This window comes from Oryzias latipes, chromosome 4 (genome assembly GCF_053564925.1).
Source record: "Oryzias latipes strain Hd-rR chromosome 4, Olatipes_Hd-rR_3.1".
Taxonomy (NCBI): domain Eukaryota; kingdom Metazoa; phylum Chordata; class Actinopteri; order Beloniformes; family Adrianichthyidae; genus Oryzias; species Oryzias latipes.
Window position 1 is genome coordinate 20,301,872 of NC_136240.1, and position 14,569 is coordinate 20,316,440.

The 14,569-nt window shown below is 38.1% G+C and overlaps 1 protein-coding gene across 1 annotated transcript in view; it reads right to left on the bottom strand.

The window, feature by feature from the left end:
• Positions 1 to 945: 945 nt before the first annotated feature.
• gpc1a (glypican 1a) overlaps positions 946 to 14,569 on the bottom strand; it is a 33,703-nt gene continuing 20,079 nt past the window's right edge. The window contains exons 2-10 of the mRNA XM_004068037.5: positions 9,478 to 9,636; positions 8,119 to 8,336; positions 7,643 to 7,816; positions 6,868 to 7,033; positions 6,518 to 6,648; positions 5,557 to 5,694; positions 4,359 to 4,489; positions 2,575 to 2,750; positions 946 to 2,059 (exon numbers count right to left, since the gene is read on the bottom strand). Of these exons, the coding sequence (XP_004068085.1) occupies positions 1,878 to 2,059; positions 2,575 to 2,750; positions 4,359 to 4,489; positions 5,557 to 5,694; positions 6,518 to 6,648; positions 6,868 to 7,033; positions 7,643 to 7,816; positions 8,119 to 8,336; positions 9,478 to 9,636 (1,475 nt within the window). The 3' untranslated portion in view covers positions 946 to 1,877. The remainder of the gene's footprint in view (positions 2,060 to 2,574; positions 2,751 to 4,358; positions 4,490 to 5,556; positions 5,695 to 6,517; positions 6,649 to 6,867; positions 7,034 to 7,642; positions 7,817 to 8,118; positions 8,337 to 9,477; positions 9,637 to 14,569) is intronic.

Here is a 14,569-nt window from a genome sequence, read left to right on the forward strand (position 1 = left end):
GTGACAGATTTGCCCTAATAAATCTAAAACTAGACATGTTAAACTTAATACGGTTACATACTTTCTGGATTTGAGATTTAAAATTGAATGTTGTATCAATTAAAATGCCAAGATATTCGAATTTTTCAAGAACTTCTATTTTCTTTTCTGCCACAAAAACATCAGCCAGAATATTTTTACAGTTTGTCTTGGAAAAGAACATTGCAACCCTTTTGTTTACATTGAGACTTAAACTCGACTGTTCCAACCATTCTTCAACATGTCCCATCATTCTGGTGAGATTCTCTGCCACCTCAGACGCGTTTTTGCCATGTGCATAAATGACAGCATCATCAGCATACGTCTGAATGAAGACATTTGAACAAACAGAAGGGAGGTCATTAATGTAGAGAGAGAAAAGTAGAGGCTCTAGAATGGAACTTTGTGGAACACCTGTAGAGATATGGAAAGGAGGGGAATGATGATGATTTATCCTGACTGACTGAGATCTATTTGATAAATATGATTCCAGTTAGCTATCCCTGTTGAGTGCTGAGCTCTGAAACCAAACTGCATTGGATGAAGAGAAAAAGATAAATTGTTGATAAGATAATCATATAGATAAATAGGAAAGGCTTGAGAAATATAACTATGCATTCATATTTTTGATACTACCCATCTTCTGTTTGCAAATCCCCTTTCACAAATTTTCCAAACTTCAAGCAAAAAAGACAAGGCTGCTCTATTTTTAGAGTAAAGCAGATGTGAAGAAAATAAAAAGGATTAAGTGGATAGCATCTACCGGTACTTTGACCTGTGTGCGACTCATGGATGGATTAAAACACCTCAAAAAAACTTTCAGTTCTTTGAAGGAAAAATGCTGAAATCAAACAGTTTAATAAATGAAATGTGATTAAAAACTAGCTCAGATACAAGAATGTGAAAATGTGTGCAGGTAACATAACATTTGTGTAAATCCAAAGTTTTTTATTTGCATCATCACAGAGTCCAGAAAGGCATGCTCAGTTCAGAAACACATCAGCAGGTAAATGTGGGCAGAATTTGGCAGCTATCTTTTATGTACACAAAACGGAACAGATTTCAGAGTGGATCATGTCTGTTTTGTGATGCCTCTATTTTGACAAAGAAACTTTGGTTTAACCTTCAGTTCATCCCATGGCGTGGATTTGTCAGTGAACACAACACTCATCATCTTGACCTTTTTATCTCTGTGTTGACGACACATTTCAGTTATTTTTTTATGTTTATCTCAGGCAGGCGTGTACACAGTTTCTCCGTCACTGCTTGTGTGTGCTTGTTTTGAGAAGGCTCTTATGTAACTACTTCCAAAAAAAACAGCGAGCTGTCAAAAAATCATCAGTATCTTTTTGAACATGGAAGTTTTTTTAACACTTCATTACATTTTTTGACATTTTATGTTGAATCATCCCCAAAAAATGTTTTTTTTTTAGCCAACATTTCCCAAACGACAACATTGAAGGTTATGAGTACATTCATGGCTCCATGTTGTGCCAGTCTTTAAGATAAATGTACACAAACATTCACAGCGTACACACATTTTTTTGTTGGATTTACAACTTTGACTCAAGTTGTAAAGAAAAAAAATAGAAAAACATCCCCAAAACACGTTACAAATAAGGGCACCTGCTGATTGCACCGCTGCAGCTAAAAGGACATCATCTCCGTCTCCCCTGACAACCTCATCGTTTGAACAAAAGAATCCATCAGCAAACTCTTTCTAATCAAAACTCGCAGTCGCTCGTCTTAATTAATGCGAATGTCCATTAGTTGGCTGAGATGTCTTTCTTAGAAATACATTTTTGGCAAAGTAATGTTCCAGTCTTTTCCCCTCAGTCCTGACAGGAGGCAGCGGCCCATCATCGCTGAAGCAGCAGGATAGTCACAGGTGGGAGGAGGAGGAGCAGGCTGACGGTGGACCTTTGAGGCGCAGAGGCACCGGCTGGTTTGCTGTCTGGTGTAAAGGTGTACAGTCCTGGCCTGCTGAGCGCGCACAGACCACCTGAACACACGCCGCTTCCTGAGCCGCTGATGTCATCACCTAGAAGATCATTAAAGCAGAAATATATGCGTTTGCTTTAGGGACGAGAAGATTAACTTTTCTTCTTTGTAGGAATGTTTTTTACAAGCTTGATTTTATAAGTCACTTATTTTCGTAACAGCGCAAAACCTTTAGATCTATTCACATTATGCAAAAACTGTCAAAGAACTGAGCTTCAGAAAATGACAAAAAAAGACTTGTAATGGAGAAATAACTGTTTTCTTTTTTTCTTTTCTTGATACAGAATCTCTCACATCTTCATAACCTTTGTCTGCAGTACAGCATAGTACATCACAAACAGTTGTACTACAACAGTATTGCATACAGAAAAAAATAAATATTATTTTTAATTTTCAATTATAAAATCACACTAAAATGTCAGATTGTAACTTCTTTATTTGGGTGGAGAGGGGGTGTCCACTCCTGTGCACTAGTATTTGTAGTAGATCTCAGATCTAATGTTTCAAACAAACAAATATAAATGGCGTAAGATGACCATAATAAAAGAGACCCACTTGCATCCTGGAAGTCCACATCGTTGCCGTCCAGAGCGTTTTTAAGCCTGCTGCTCATGATTTTGAGCTGCATGATCTGCTGCCGTATATTCATGTCAGGCTTTGTGATGTCCAGCTCCACCTCAGGGTTGTTGATTTGATTGGCTAAACCGTCACCCATCACCTCTGGCAGGTATCTGAATGCAGATGAGAAGAATCATTGAGTTGGCTCAAGTTAAAGACTGATTAGATCAGGGGTGGGCAAGCTTTTTCACTTGTGGGCTACAAAGGGTTCCCAAATATGACAGAAGCAACAGAGGCATGGCGTGTTTTTGTAATCGACCTCATAATATAGAATCTTGATAAAAACATGCTGTAATTTTGATTGATTTATATATATATGTATTTTATAAAGGAACACTTTGGAGGTTTTACTGACTTTCCGACTTGGAAAACACACATGAACGTCAGAAAAACAACACATCTTCCATGTACCGGTAATTTCACCAAATGAATGCACAATAACTTTCTGCACCCAAACAAAGGTCAATTTATCACCAGCTATGGGGACACACCAGCATTACAGGGAAAAAGAGTTATCAATATCATTTATTTCAGTTTGGCGTCCCAGATTTAATAGTTTGACTGGCCCCCGGACTGAATTTGCTTTAACACCAAAGGAAAAATAATATTTTTATTTTTATTTTTGTGCTGCTACAAAAATATTTGAGTAAACAGAATATTTGCAACAATGTTATTTTAACTTATTTAGCTATTAGGAAAAAAAGTAATAAAAAGATATCAGTGAATAAACATCCTGCAGATTTTACAATTCTGTTCAAAATATAAAGTATATCAACACAACTTCACTGCACTGGAAAACGTTAACAAACACAAAACATTCCGGCTCCTGGTCTAAAGTAAAAAGAGGGAAAACTTTATAAACTTGAATAGAACGCTATCATTTTGGATCATTGTGTCTTTTGCATCCAAAAAGTGGCTCCAACACATTTGAAATATCTTGTCCTTGATCTGAACTTAGAATCTATTAAAACAGGAATGAGGGGAGAGCTCTTCTGAGTTCCTTTTCTTTTGAATTCCAGAACCTGTCATGGGTCATTAGAGCTGTCTTATAAAAAACAGGGAGTCATAAAAAGCCTTTTGAAGTTCCAAAAGGGAGCTGTGTAAAACCTGACTAATGGAGTTTAGTGAATAAAACTTGGCAACTCTTTAACACTCCTCTCACACTCCCTGGCCTTTACGATGCAGGTTTTGAGGTTTTTACAATGTCACGTTAACACATTTTCTTCTAATCATCTTTGGATTAAAACGGATTTAAAAGGGCGGAAGCTGGAAAGATCGCATGTGTGCACGAGGAGAACATGCAATCTTCACACCAGAAAGGTCCAAACCAGGATTTGAACCAGGGCCTTCTTGCTGTGAGGTGATTTTGTTAAACACTACACCACCACGCATCATATTTTCAATTAATTTAGTGACATTCAATATTCACAAAAACACAGCAAAGCTCATATATTTAATAATTAAAACAGCCACATCTCCACCTCTCATTTAGATAAAAAGAACATTTCATTTGTTTTTCATATATATACATATATATATTAAACAAAGGTCCTTTGTAACCATTCTTGATCAAACCTATCATTAGAATGCAATAAATCACTTAAAAGTTAAAACGATGTGCAAGACAATTATTGCATACAAGTCATTCTGCCGTGCATTTAAATACAGTATTGGTTTCTTTTTAGGTAAGGAAGAATCACCCCTGCACAGCATTCACTCACCTTGCTTTCGTATTTCCATTCCAACATTTGTCCTGATTGCTTTCTCCTGCGGCCAGTTTTTTGCAGAGTTCCACAGGGAGTTTAACCCAGTACTGATGCATGACCTTAAGCTGTTTGATGAGATCCAACATCTGCAACAGCATCCCAAAAAACACATTACTCTCAGCAACAAGATGATCAAATATTTTTGCTAAGCTAATTTATGTTTTTGATGCTAAGCTAATTTATGTTTTTGATGCTAAGCTAATTTATGTTTTTGATGCAAGTTTTTTAAAAATATTTTCAAATGTTTTTCTTTTCTTTTACTCATTTATTTATTTACTTTTGTTGCAGTTGTTGTTTTCAATTGTTTTTGTTCCTAAACGGTTGTCTGTTTGGTGTGTACTTTTTTACTTATTTATTTTTGTATATATTTACATATGTATTAAAAAAAGTGGATCACATGTTTACAGTTGATCACATGTTTTGCAGTGGATCACATGTCACTTTTGCAGCTGGATTTATTTACTGTGAATGTCATATTTGATCTCCTTTTTTGCTGTAATTTCTGAATTTCGTTCTTGCTGCCACAGATAAGTGAATTTCCCCATTGTGGGATAAATAAAGTCATCTGATCTAATCTAAAAAAATACAAAATATTTTCAATTTTTTACCAAGTCTAACTATTAAAATTAGAAAAAGTTGTGTTTTGGGTGGTGGTTTATGAGAGTATAACCCTCGTGCTATCCTAGGCACTTTAACATTGGGAGTTGGGTCATCTAGACCCACTAGACAGTGCTCTGAACCTTTTTTCTTCAATGATTTGTGATCTTCACTGGTGTCCATGGATTACATGAAATCTTTCCACCTTTATCCACCTTTGTCATGGTAGGGAGAACACATCAATATAAGGGTGATCTAAGATAGCACAAGGGTTAAAAGTATATACCCAATAAAGTCTGTGCTGATGGATCTGTAACCATGACAACATGTCTGCACATCAATGTGGTGATTTTCCCTGACTAAAAAGTCAAAGCTTAGAAAACAGCTGGTCTAACAGAACCTTTCATTAAGTCTTATTAAGAAGTAGGAGAAAAAGCTGTGAAGCATTTAAGTAAATAAAAACCAATATGTCTTTGAAAAATAAAATTCCACATGTCGCTGGTCAATCCAGATTTGAAAATGTTTCATAAAAAAGTTTGACAAGAGAAATTCCCACCTGTGCCTTCAGTCTGAGCCCAGCAGTCGGCGATGGTCTATATTCCAGTGCGGTTTGTTGACTGCTTTTTGTCTTCTGTTCGTGGAGGCCGGGACTTCCTCTTCCAGATTCTTCCAGACTTCCACATGTTCGATACACCTGATCGATAGGAAGTGCGGAAAAGCAAGAACGATGACTATGCTGGGATTTTTGATGCTATCGTGGCTGATCTTCTTGATTTAGTATCACAAAGCAATATCTTTTAAGTGCATCTTAAGTCCCACAAAAATGTATTTCCCATTGTCAGTGACATGAATGTACATTTATTTCAGCTTTGTTCAAGTGTTTGGTAAAAAACATTAAACATGCAACATGAAAGTACACTATAATTTTAATTAAAAAATCAAAAGGGGGAAATGGGAATACTAAAAAGAATAGAACAGGATAACATCTGCTCTGCTGTACTTCATAATTCAAGAAAATACCAACATAAAAACCAGAAAGACAGCGCCCCGAAAAATGAAAGTTTGAAGATCATTTTTCTAAACGTCCACTAGATGTCATCACAGACTAATTTAGTCTCTAGGTTTTCCTCGAAAATTGTATTTTTGACCTTTGCAGATGTCTGGAGTTCATAACCTGATCAAAGTCTGATACTATGAGTTTTGAACATCTTTTTTTTTGGCAACATTTCAAAAGGGCACTGAATTGTAGGTTATTATTATCTACGAACAATAAGTATTTCAATAAAAGGGTAATTATTTTATATAAAGTACGGCTTTTACTTTTTTAATTGACTAACACCATATTTTGAACTTCTACTCAATAATCAAAACATTTTTTTTAGATGTATGCTTTATATATTTTTAGACGTATGCTTGAAAAAGTATCTAATCTCTAACAAGGAGTAGATGTGATTTTATTCCATGACCTTGAAGCTGGGGGAAAAACAGCAATAATTAGTCTCTTCCCAATGTCTTACTTTGGTTGTGAAGGTGTTCATGTTTTCCTGCAGGTAGTGCACGGCCTCATAGATTCGAGCCGGGATGGAGGAGAGAACCGCATCCAGACTGGGCTCTGTGCTGAAACTGGACACCACCTCAATCATTGTGTCTGAACAGAAGAACAGGGACAGAAACATTTTAGAAACCCCCTTGCATTTCCCAGGTATATTTATTGTACAATTAAGGTCCCATACAATCTGGAATTGTTGATAGCTTCTACTTTTTTTAAAGTGATCAAACAGAAACACCAAACATGCTCCATTTAAGCCTCATCCACCAAAATACAAATAGATCTATAAAAGTTAGAAGGATTCTGGATTTATCTGACCTATCAGATTGTCCCACTCTGGGCTCAGGTCAGCCTGGTTGGCCAAACAACCCTTCATGACGTTGGAGCAGTAGTTGAAGCAGGGTTTGACAGAAGACAGGCCATGGCAGTGGGGGCAGTAAACCAGCTTCATCAGAGCCTTCAAGCACTCTGGACCCAGAGAGACCTGGTACCACCATGGACACCAACAGAAGAGAGGCATGAATGTGTTTAGTGTGACAGTAGAGGGCAGTGTAATCACATCAGTTTAAAAAAGAAACGGTAAACTGGGGGATTAGGAAAAAATCTCTGTGGTTCTTTAAAATGGATTGTTGGGAAAGAAAATAGAAATATTATAAGGTTTAAATAAAGAAAAGAGCCTTTAGAAAAATGCCTGCAGCTCAGGCTAAAGGCTAATTTAAAATAAGTTAGACCCAAGAAATGTTCTAAGACTTTCTTCATCTGAGATCTCATTTTCCCACCCACAGTGTGACAGCTGTGTCACATTTTTGTTTAGGTTTTGTCATTTTTTTTGGTGATTTTTGTGTATCCAATTTCTGGGGTGGAGACATTTTGGGTGTGACTTCCCTGCAAGCCACTATATCTGCTTCCTGGGAATTAGCCCAGCAGATGTTTGACACACACCAAAACACTCGCACAAGTGAATTCCCATCACTTCAGGGGACATTATAAACACATTATAAACACTTCCAATGGTGTCGGTGCCCCCAGGCCAGTAACACCAGGTTTGATTTATGTCTTTCTGCACGAGGAACACAAATATAAACACACTCACATTAAGAACCTTATTGACGACTTCTTCGCTGATTGACAGCGCCTGGATAAATGACCTCGCTGTGACATAAGCCCGGATCACCTTGGCCTTCATGTCTCGTGAGACATCCCCAAAGGGTCTCAGCGTCTCCTGTTGCTTAGCAACACATTCAAGATAATCCTCTGATAGACTGGCCTGTCAAAAAGAGATGACAGCGAACACAATAAAGGAGAAATATGGTTTTCCGCATGCTATTAAAAGGGACACTGCATACTTTCGATCCCCTTCAAACCATAATAGTCTGGTTGGATTTCTAAATAATGTCAGGTTTAAAAATAAAGCCCTCGATCTGTCATGTGTCTTTGTAGGGCAGATAATAAGGGTAAAAGCAAGATGAATACACACAAACAAGCTTTTTAAAAATTAAGCTAAATTCTTTACCATTTTTCCAACCAATTTATCTCCAATCTTGATTTTTGTTAGTCACTGTTCCTTACATCTGTGTTGGCAGAGATTTTGAACTGTCGTTCCAGCAGGCGGGACCAGAAATCAGACAGGCTCTCATCCAGGCTGAGAGATGACCCCTGGTAGTACAGATAGAGGTCTGCATAGAGATCCGTGTACAGGCGAGTGTTCTGCGAGTAAAGGGCCCCGAGTGGAGTCAACACCTGTTCCAGGGAGCCCTCAGAATGGCCATGCAGGTCAGTGAAATAGGCTGCAGGGGGGAGAGGGAAGAGGAAAAATCACGGAGAAAGATTTAAACAAAAAAGAAGAAATTTGGAGCAAGCTTGACATATATAAGACTTTATCTGGGTTTATTTTGTGTCAACTTTGATTCTGTTTTTACTTTTCTTCTCAAGATTTCTTAAAATGTACTCTGGAAATTAGTATCAACAGTTTTATAATATTAACAATTTATCTAATATGTTTGAATATTTTTATTTTTATACGTATGTTTCAAGGGTATAAAGTAGTTTTTTCTTTGGGCTTGCCACAACGAAACAGTTTTCACTGATTCGCACAGGTGGTTTGGGAGAGAGTTTTACACCGGATGTCCTTCCTGTCACAATCCTGTATTTTATCCAGGCTGGGGGCCAGCACATGGTGAACCAGACTCTGGCCCTCTTATGACTACATAGTAAAGTAGTGGCGCGGGGGGTCATACCCAAAGAGATTTCTTCATGAAGGAAGCAAGCTGGTCTAGTGTGTCATATACTGCCATCTGGTGGCACAACCTAGAAATAGCAACCAACTCATTCTATCCAATGAGCTTTTGTTTTTTTACTCCCTCTTTATTTTTAGCACCTATTCTGTTTTCCATCATTATCGTAGTAATCTGACTCTGTGCTTCCCAGCTGCTGACGCCGCATTATCACTTAAAGCATTTGCTTTTATCGCCGTGTTGTGGCACTTCTCAGTCCTCGTCCTCCCTTTGTTTCTCTCTGTCTATGGTGTGCAGTGATCTGCACTCTCAGCTCCTCAGTGGGTCAACTGTTCATTAGCTGAGCTAGCCACTGCCCCGAGGGACACCCCTCTGTTTACAAGTGTGTGCGTGGACAAATGCAAGTGAGTGTGCCTGCTTCCCCTGAGATCAGTGGGACGGCTTATCACATTTCATTGTGTCTGGCTGACTCTGCTCTCATTATAGCACCCAGTCAGGGGTCCCCTTGTCGCACAGGACACACACACAAACCCCTATTCACTCACACACTCATTTGCTGTCTGCTGTTGGAGCAGAGGTTGCAAACGAGGGGCCAGCGGCTGCAAAAAGAAAACCAACCTGGCTAAAACACAACAAACAAATGTCACTTTTTTGCGTGACTATGCACTTAGACACAAATATAAAGCAAACTCACAGCGAAAGCTTGTTCGGAGAGTGTTCAAAGTCGTCTGCAGGGACCTGCCGGCCTTTCTGATCTGTCCCTCTGTCTCTTTGGCACTCAGGTTGGCGAGCCTCTCCTCCATGCTGCTGGTACAGCAGGTTTGACCCTGAGGACACATCCTGAGCTGTTCACCTAGTACAGCGGAAGACACAGAAATACATGCCAGTTCTTAGACTTATACATTTGCAAGCAAGACATATAAACTTTAGTCAAAAATTGAAGAAAAAGACAGTGAAAGATCATGTAGATTTTTTGTCAATGTATGTTTTTAATTCCCTTTGTCTGTAATGTTTCATAAACATCACACACATAAGGGGTCCAAAACATGTGACTGTTTAAGTAAACTTTATGCAATCATAATTTTTTACTTTGGATGTGAACAATATTTATTATGTGTGGTGACATCAAACTTTTTTATGTTTAGATAGTTGGAAGCCTGATTTCTATCAAAAATTCATAAATCTGTGCATACATGGGTTTCTAAGCAAAAAATTAATATTTCACAAAATAAAAGTTTGATCATTATGCTCAAACATAAAAGTATTGTTAGGAAACTAAGACTCTTTTTATTCTCTTAAAAATCTACTGGTATTAGTAGAATTTGGAATCATATTTTCTTGCAACATAAGCATGCTACATACTTTTTTCTTTTTTTCTTTTTACTTTTTTCCATTCCTGTATAAACTTTTGATCTGAAAAATACTTTACCAGTAAAATAGAGCATTCTGAAGGGCTTTATGGAATTTCTCATGGTCAGCTTAAGGTAAAGTTGTCGAATAAGATAAAATCCTATGGTGCAAAGAGTCTCAGCAATAACAAACGTTTACATTTTTAACGTTAGTTTTTGCATACTGTGCTATAAAATATGCATTTTGTTATCATTTTTTCTGACATAACATGGATGGAGAGAATTGCATCATAGAATCTCATCCATGTATTGACTAAGTCACAAACAAAAGGAATATAATTGCAATTCATTAAAAATCATTTTGTTGAAAAATGCATTTTTTTCTGAATGCTTTCGGCTATTACATTTTTATTTAGTTTTCCCAACAACACCCAACAGTGTACTAAAAAACAGGAAAACTAAAAGAAATTTTTTTTTGCTTTAAAAACATATTTAATGGCAATAAAGAGACGTCAAGTAAAATAATCACAGACAAATGTCAGCTCAAAAGAGAGATTTCAAAGAATTTAGTGGAAGCTGTTAATCTTTTGTTGCAAAAACTACACAGTGAACACTGATAGTAAAGTGTATGCATCACAGATAGAGAGCTAAGACCTGCCAATAACACTTTTATATTCTGCTTGGGAGCCAAAGTAAAAATACAAACTGAAGAAAAACGTAAACATCAACCATGTTCACCAGACAGGCCAGACAGAGGTGTGCGGCATCAGTGTCTTGCCAGATAAGAGCCCTCGAGATGTGTGTGGTCATGTCTACAAAGGTTAAGAGTACAAGTAAGTACCCCGCAGCTGTGTGCTTCACTGCTTCCCCCGTAACAGTTCCTGGAGTGATGACTGGATGTATGACTCTGTGTGTGCAAACGTGTGCACGTGGGTTGCAGGGCAGAATTTGTCCACCATGGTAAGTGGAGCAGAAAAGGAGATGCCTTCATCATCCCTGCTGCATGAATCTTTTATTGCCGCTTGCTGGTGGACGAGTGTGACTGTGTGAGGTGTGACAACAGTTTGACAGACGAAAAGTGGCAGCTGTGCTGCAGGAAATGGTACCTCGCTTTTGTTGTTCGAATCTCGTTTTTCAGGATATTTAAAGTTGTAGATTTCTGGTTTTTACTCATTTTCAGTCAGTCCTAACATGTTACGACAACATAGGTGCAAGGGTTCACAAGTTTTGTATAATTTTCTTTGTTTTAGTGATGGTTTTCTTAGAGTAGATTAACGTCGCTCTGTTTCCATGCTTTCAACCTGTTTTTATTTTGTTCTGTGGTCCTCCACATTTTTTATCCTTGTTTAATAGGCTGTAACATTCTTTTGCAGACATAACTAAACCAAGAACAGGTGTGATAGCTGACTCTTAAGCTGGACTGAACAGAGCCATATGTAAAGAAACTGCACAGAAATATCTAAATATAAACCAAAAATGAAACCTTCTTAGGGGCAATTGCAAAATGATAAGTGGTGTAGAAGTAAAGAACATTTTTCTTCCTTTAAAAGTCACACTCTGTTGACCCATTCACACACACATTCAAATACCCATTGCTGCAGATCTCCCAGGCATGGCGCTGCCCAGGTCTGTCAGTGTCTTGCCCAAGGACACTTTGATAAGAAGACAGCTAGAGTGATCATGTGATCAAAGGTCAATTACTTTTCTTCCATTCAAACAGTAACAGATACATACAAACAAGACCGAGTCACCCAATGTTGGACATGAAAGCAAAATAAACGGATTGCAGGAATAGACAGGCAGATGAAACCCTAGCAACAAACGCAGTGATGAGCATTAAATTAAGGCAGATTTGGTGCTGTAATCAGATATGAAGCGGCAGCTGTAGCATGAATTCTTTTAAGTTCCTGCTCTCTCTGTTCATGTGAATTTAGAGTGACAAGGCTTGGCAGCTGCTCTGATGTTTCAGGTGCACAAAAATCTTTTTTACTTAAAAGGTAATTTTCTTTCTAAAAAAGACTTCCTTGACTGTGAGGTTCTTAATCACCACCCTGGCTCAGTGGCATGTATAAACTGTCAAGCTTGTTTAGGTTTTTGCACCTGGACTGAATTTCTAAGCTTGGAAACAAATATTTTAACATGTACTCCTCAGAATTCATGAATTCTGGTTCTGACGTTAGGTTTAGCGGGTTTATTATTTAGCCTTGCAGTACTTTGGAACAAATCTGAGGAAAACTACCCTGACCTATATCCAGATCCAAGAGTACAACCTGAATGACTAACCAGCCAAGAAATAGAGTGACAGAGGGGTGTATTGCTATTTTTGGCTTTGTCCACAGTGAAGGACCAGTTGAATTTTACACCTTCCCTAACTTGTACTCCTATCCCGATTTAACCCAGTCACCATCGAGCTACCGCATCAACGCTGCATGGCCTGTTAGACTCAGTCTGGTTGGGTGTGGATTGTATAAAAATGTTCACACCTCCACCTTGTTTTCATATTGCACCAGAGTGAGCCAAAGCACCTGGAAGTAATCCATAGTGTCACCAAATCACTGCAGCTCTACTGATGAGAAAAGCTTCTATTGAGAAACAAATCTCATTTGTCAGTCGAGCTTTCATTCCCTCAGGGGTCAAACTAATGGCAGCACTCTCCAAGTTTGCAAAATTTCACGAGTGCAGAAAGGAACCAAAGTTCTTTGCAACACAAGGTGCGTGCAAACTACCAAGGTGAATGATTTGCACCTTCACACGTTTAAAGAAATTGTTTTTTAGAGACATCAGAGCCAGCTGTCATAACCGTTTTATAATTTAAATTTCAAGAAAAACAGCCAATCAACTGAGATCTTATTCAATTAAAACTTGTAACATTAAGCACTGACATACAGATTATGAAATTATTATCAATTATGGGTGGTATTCTTATTTTGTTTACTTCTCATGTAAAGACAGACTTGGGCTTCCACACACAACTCCAAATAGGTTTGCAAAAGAGTTATGATTTATTCCAACTTTCTTGGTAATGCAAACAACATGAAGGCCTCATGTTTAGGGAATAGTTTGAGTTAGTTTGCATGTGTTTGTGAAAGACCATTTCTTTCCATGTGGCTCTCTATTGAACTATCTGAGGTGTACCTCTTCCTCTTTTCTGATGGAAGCTGGGATAGTTTTCCGCTCTCCACAATCTGAACAGGAGGAAGCTGGTATAAAAAATAGGTGGATATTAGCTCAGAAAGTCAGACACAGCTTTTTGAATTGCAGGGCAATAGGTAAAGGCTGTAGAGATCAATTCAAGCTCACGCAGTCGGGCTTATCCAGGTTCTTGAGCAGCTTGGGAGATCTAACTCAGATTTAATTGATCTATGTGGAAAAAGAAAGGTTTTTAGTGATCTGGCTGTACTGCGTCAGCACCAAGACTGAACCACTCGAAGCAAGTCCTGACAGTTATGTGGCCTCTTTGGAGGAGTGCATGTTTTGCCTATTCGCTGAGTTAATACCACCTAGTATATGTAGTTTTTAGTTTAAATACCTTACAATGCATGTTGGTGTATGGCATCAACCAAGGCTCCAAAATTTTGAAAACCCACTAAGATAAAAATGTTTTCAGTGTTTTTAACATGTTTTTGTGGCATTTCCTCATGATGGAAGACATCTATAAAGAAAATTACGATTAAAATGCTTTAGTATTTTTTAGTATTTCTTTATTCAAATCATGTGGCAGTGATGTAGAAGCTACAATCAACAGACCACAAGCTCTCTGCTCCCCTGCATTCTGATGCATCCACTGTGGACGACTAGATCCATGTACGTCTTTGATTTAGCATCTGGCACAAAACTGTACGGCAGGATAGCTCCAGTATTGCTCGCCATTTTTGTTGCATCGGGAATGTTAGCTTACAGTTGTCAGGGGCTATAAGCTAGCAGGAGAGAGTGTAAACAGATGGATGATGGGACGTGAGACTTCCCATCATCCATCTGTTTACACTCTTTTCTGCTAGCTGATTTTGGCTAAAAACGGTGTAATCATACTTAAAAGACCACTGGGAATGCTTTGACAAGAGATTAAAAAAACGACTGGAGTGGGACTTTAAGCAATCAATTTCTACAAGAAATCACTGCACAGTATTCTTTGTTAAAGATAAAAAGTGTGAATTTCTTTTTACAGCTGTTTTCTCAGTTATACAGTACAAGCTAAACGTGTTAACATTTCTTTTAAGACATCTGGCAGTTGCGTAAGATTTTGGATTTAAAATTGGCCAAATGAATTTGCAGTGACATGTAACAACATTCTGAGCCGGAGGAGCAAATTGGAAAAAATGCAAAAATCTATTTCACTTGAGGGCAAATATGAAGTAAGAGGCTTAAGTCAGAAGCCAAACAAGCGAGCACCATGCCAGCAGGTTTAATGAATTCCTATTTAAGAGTCAGACACGGTAA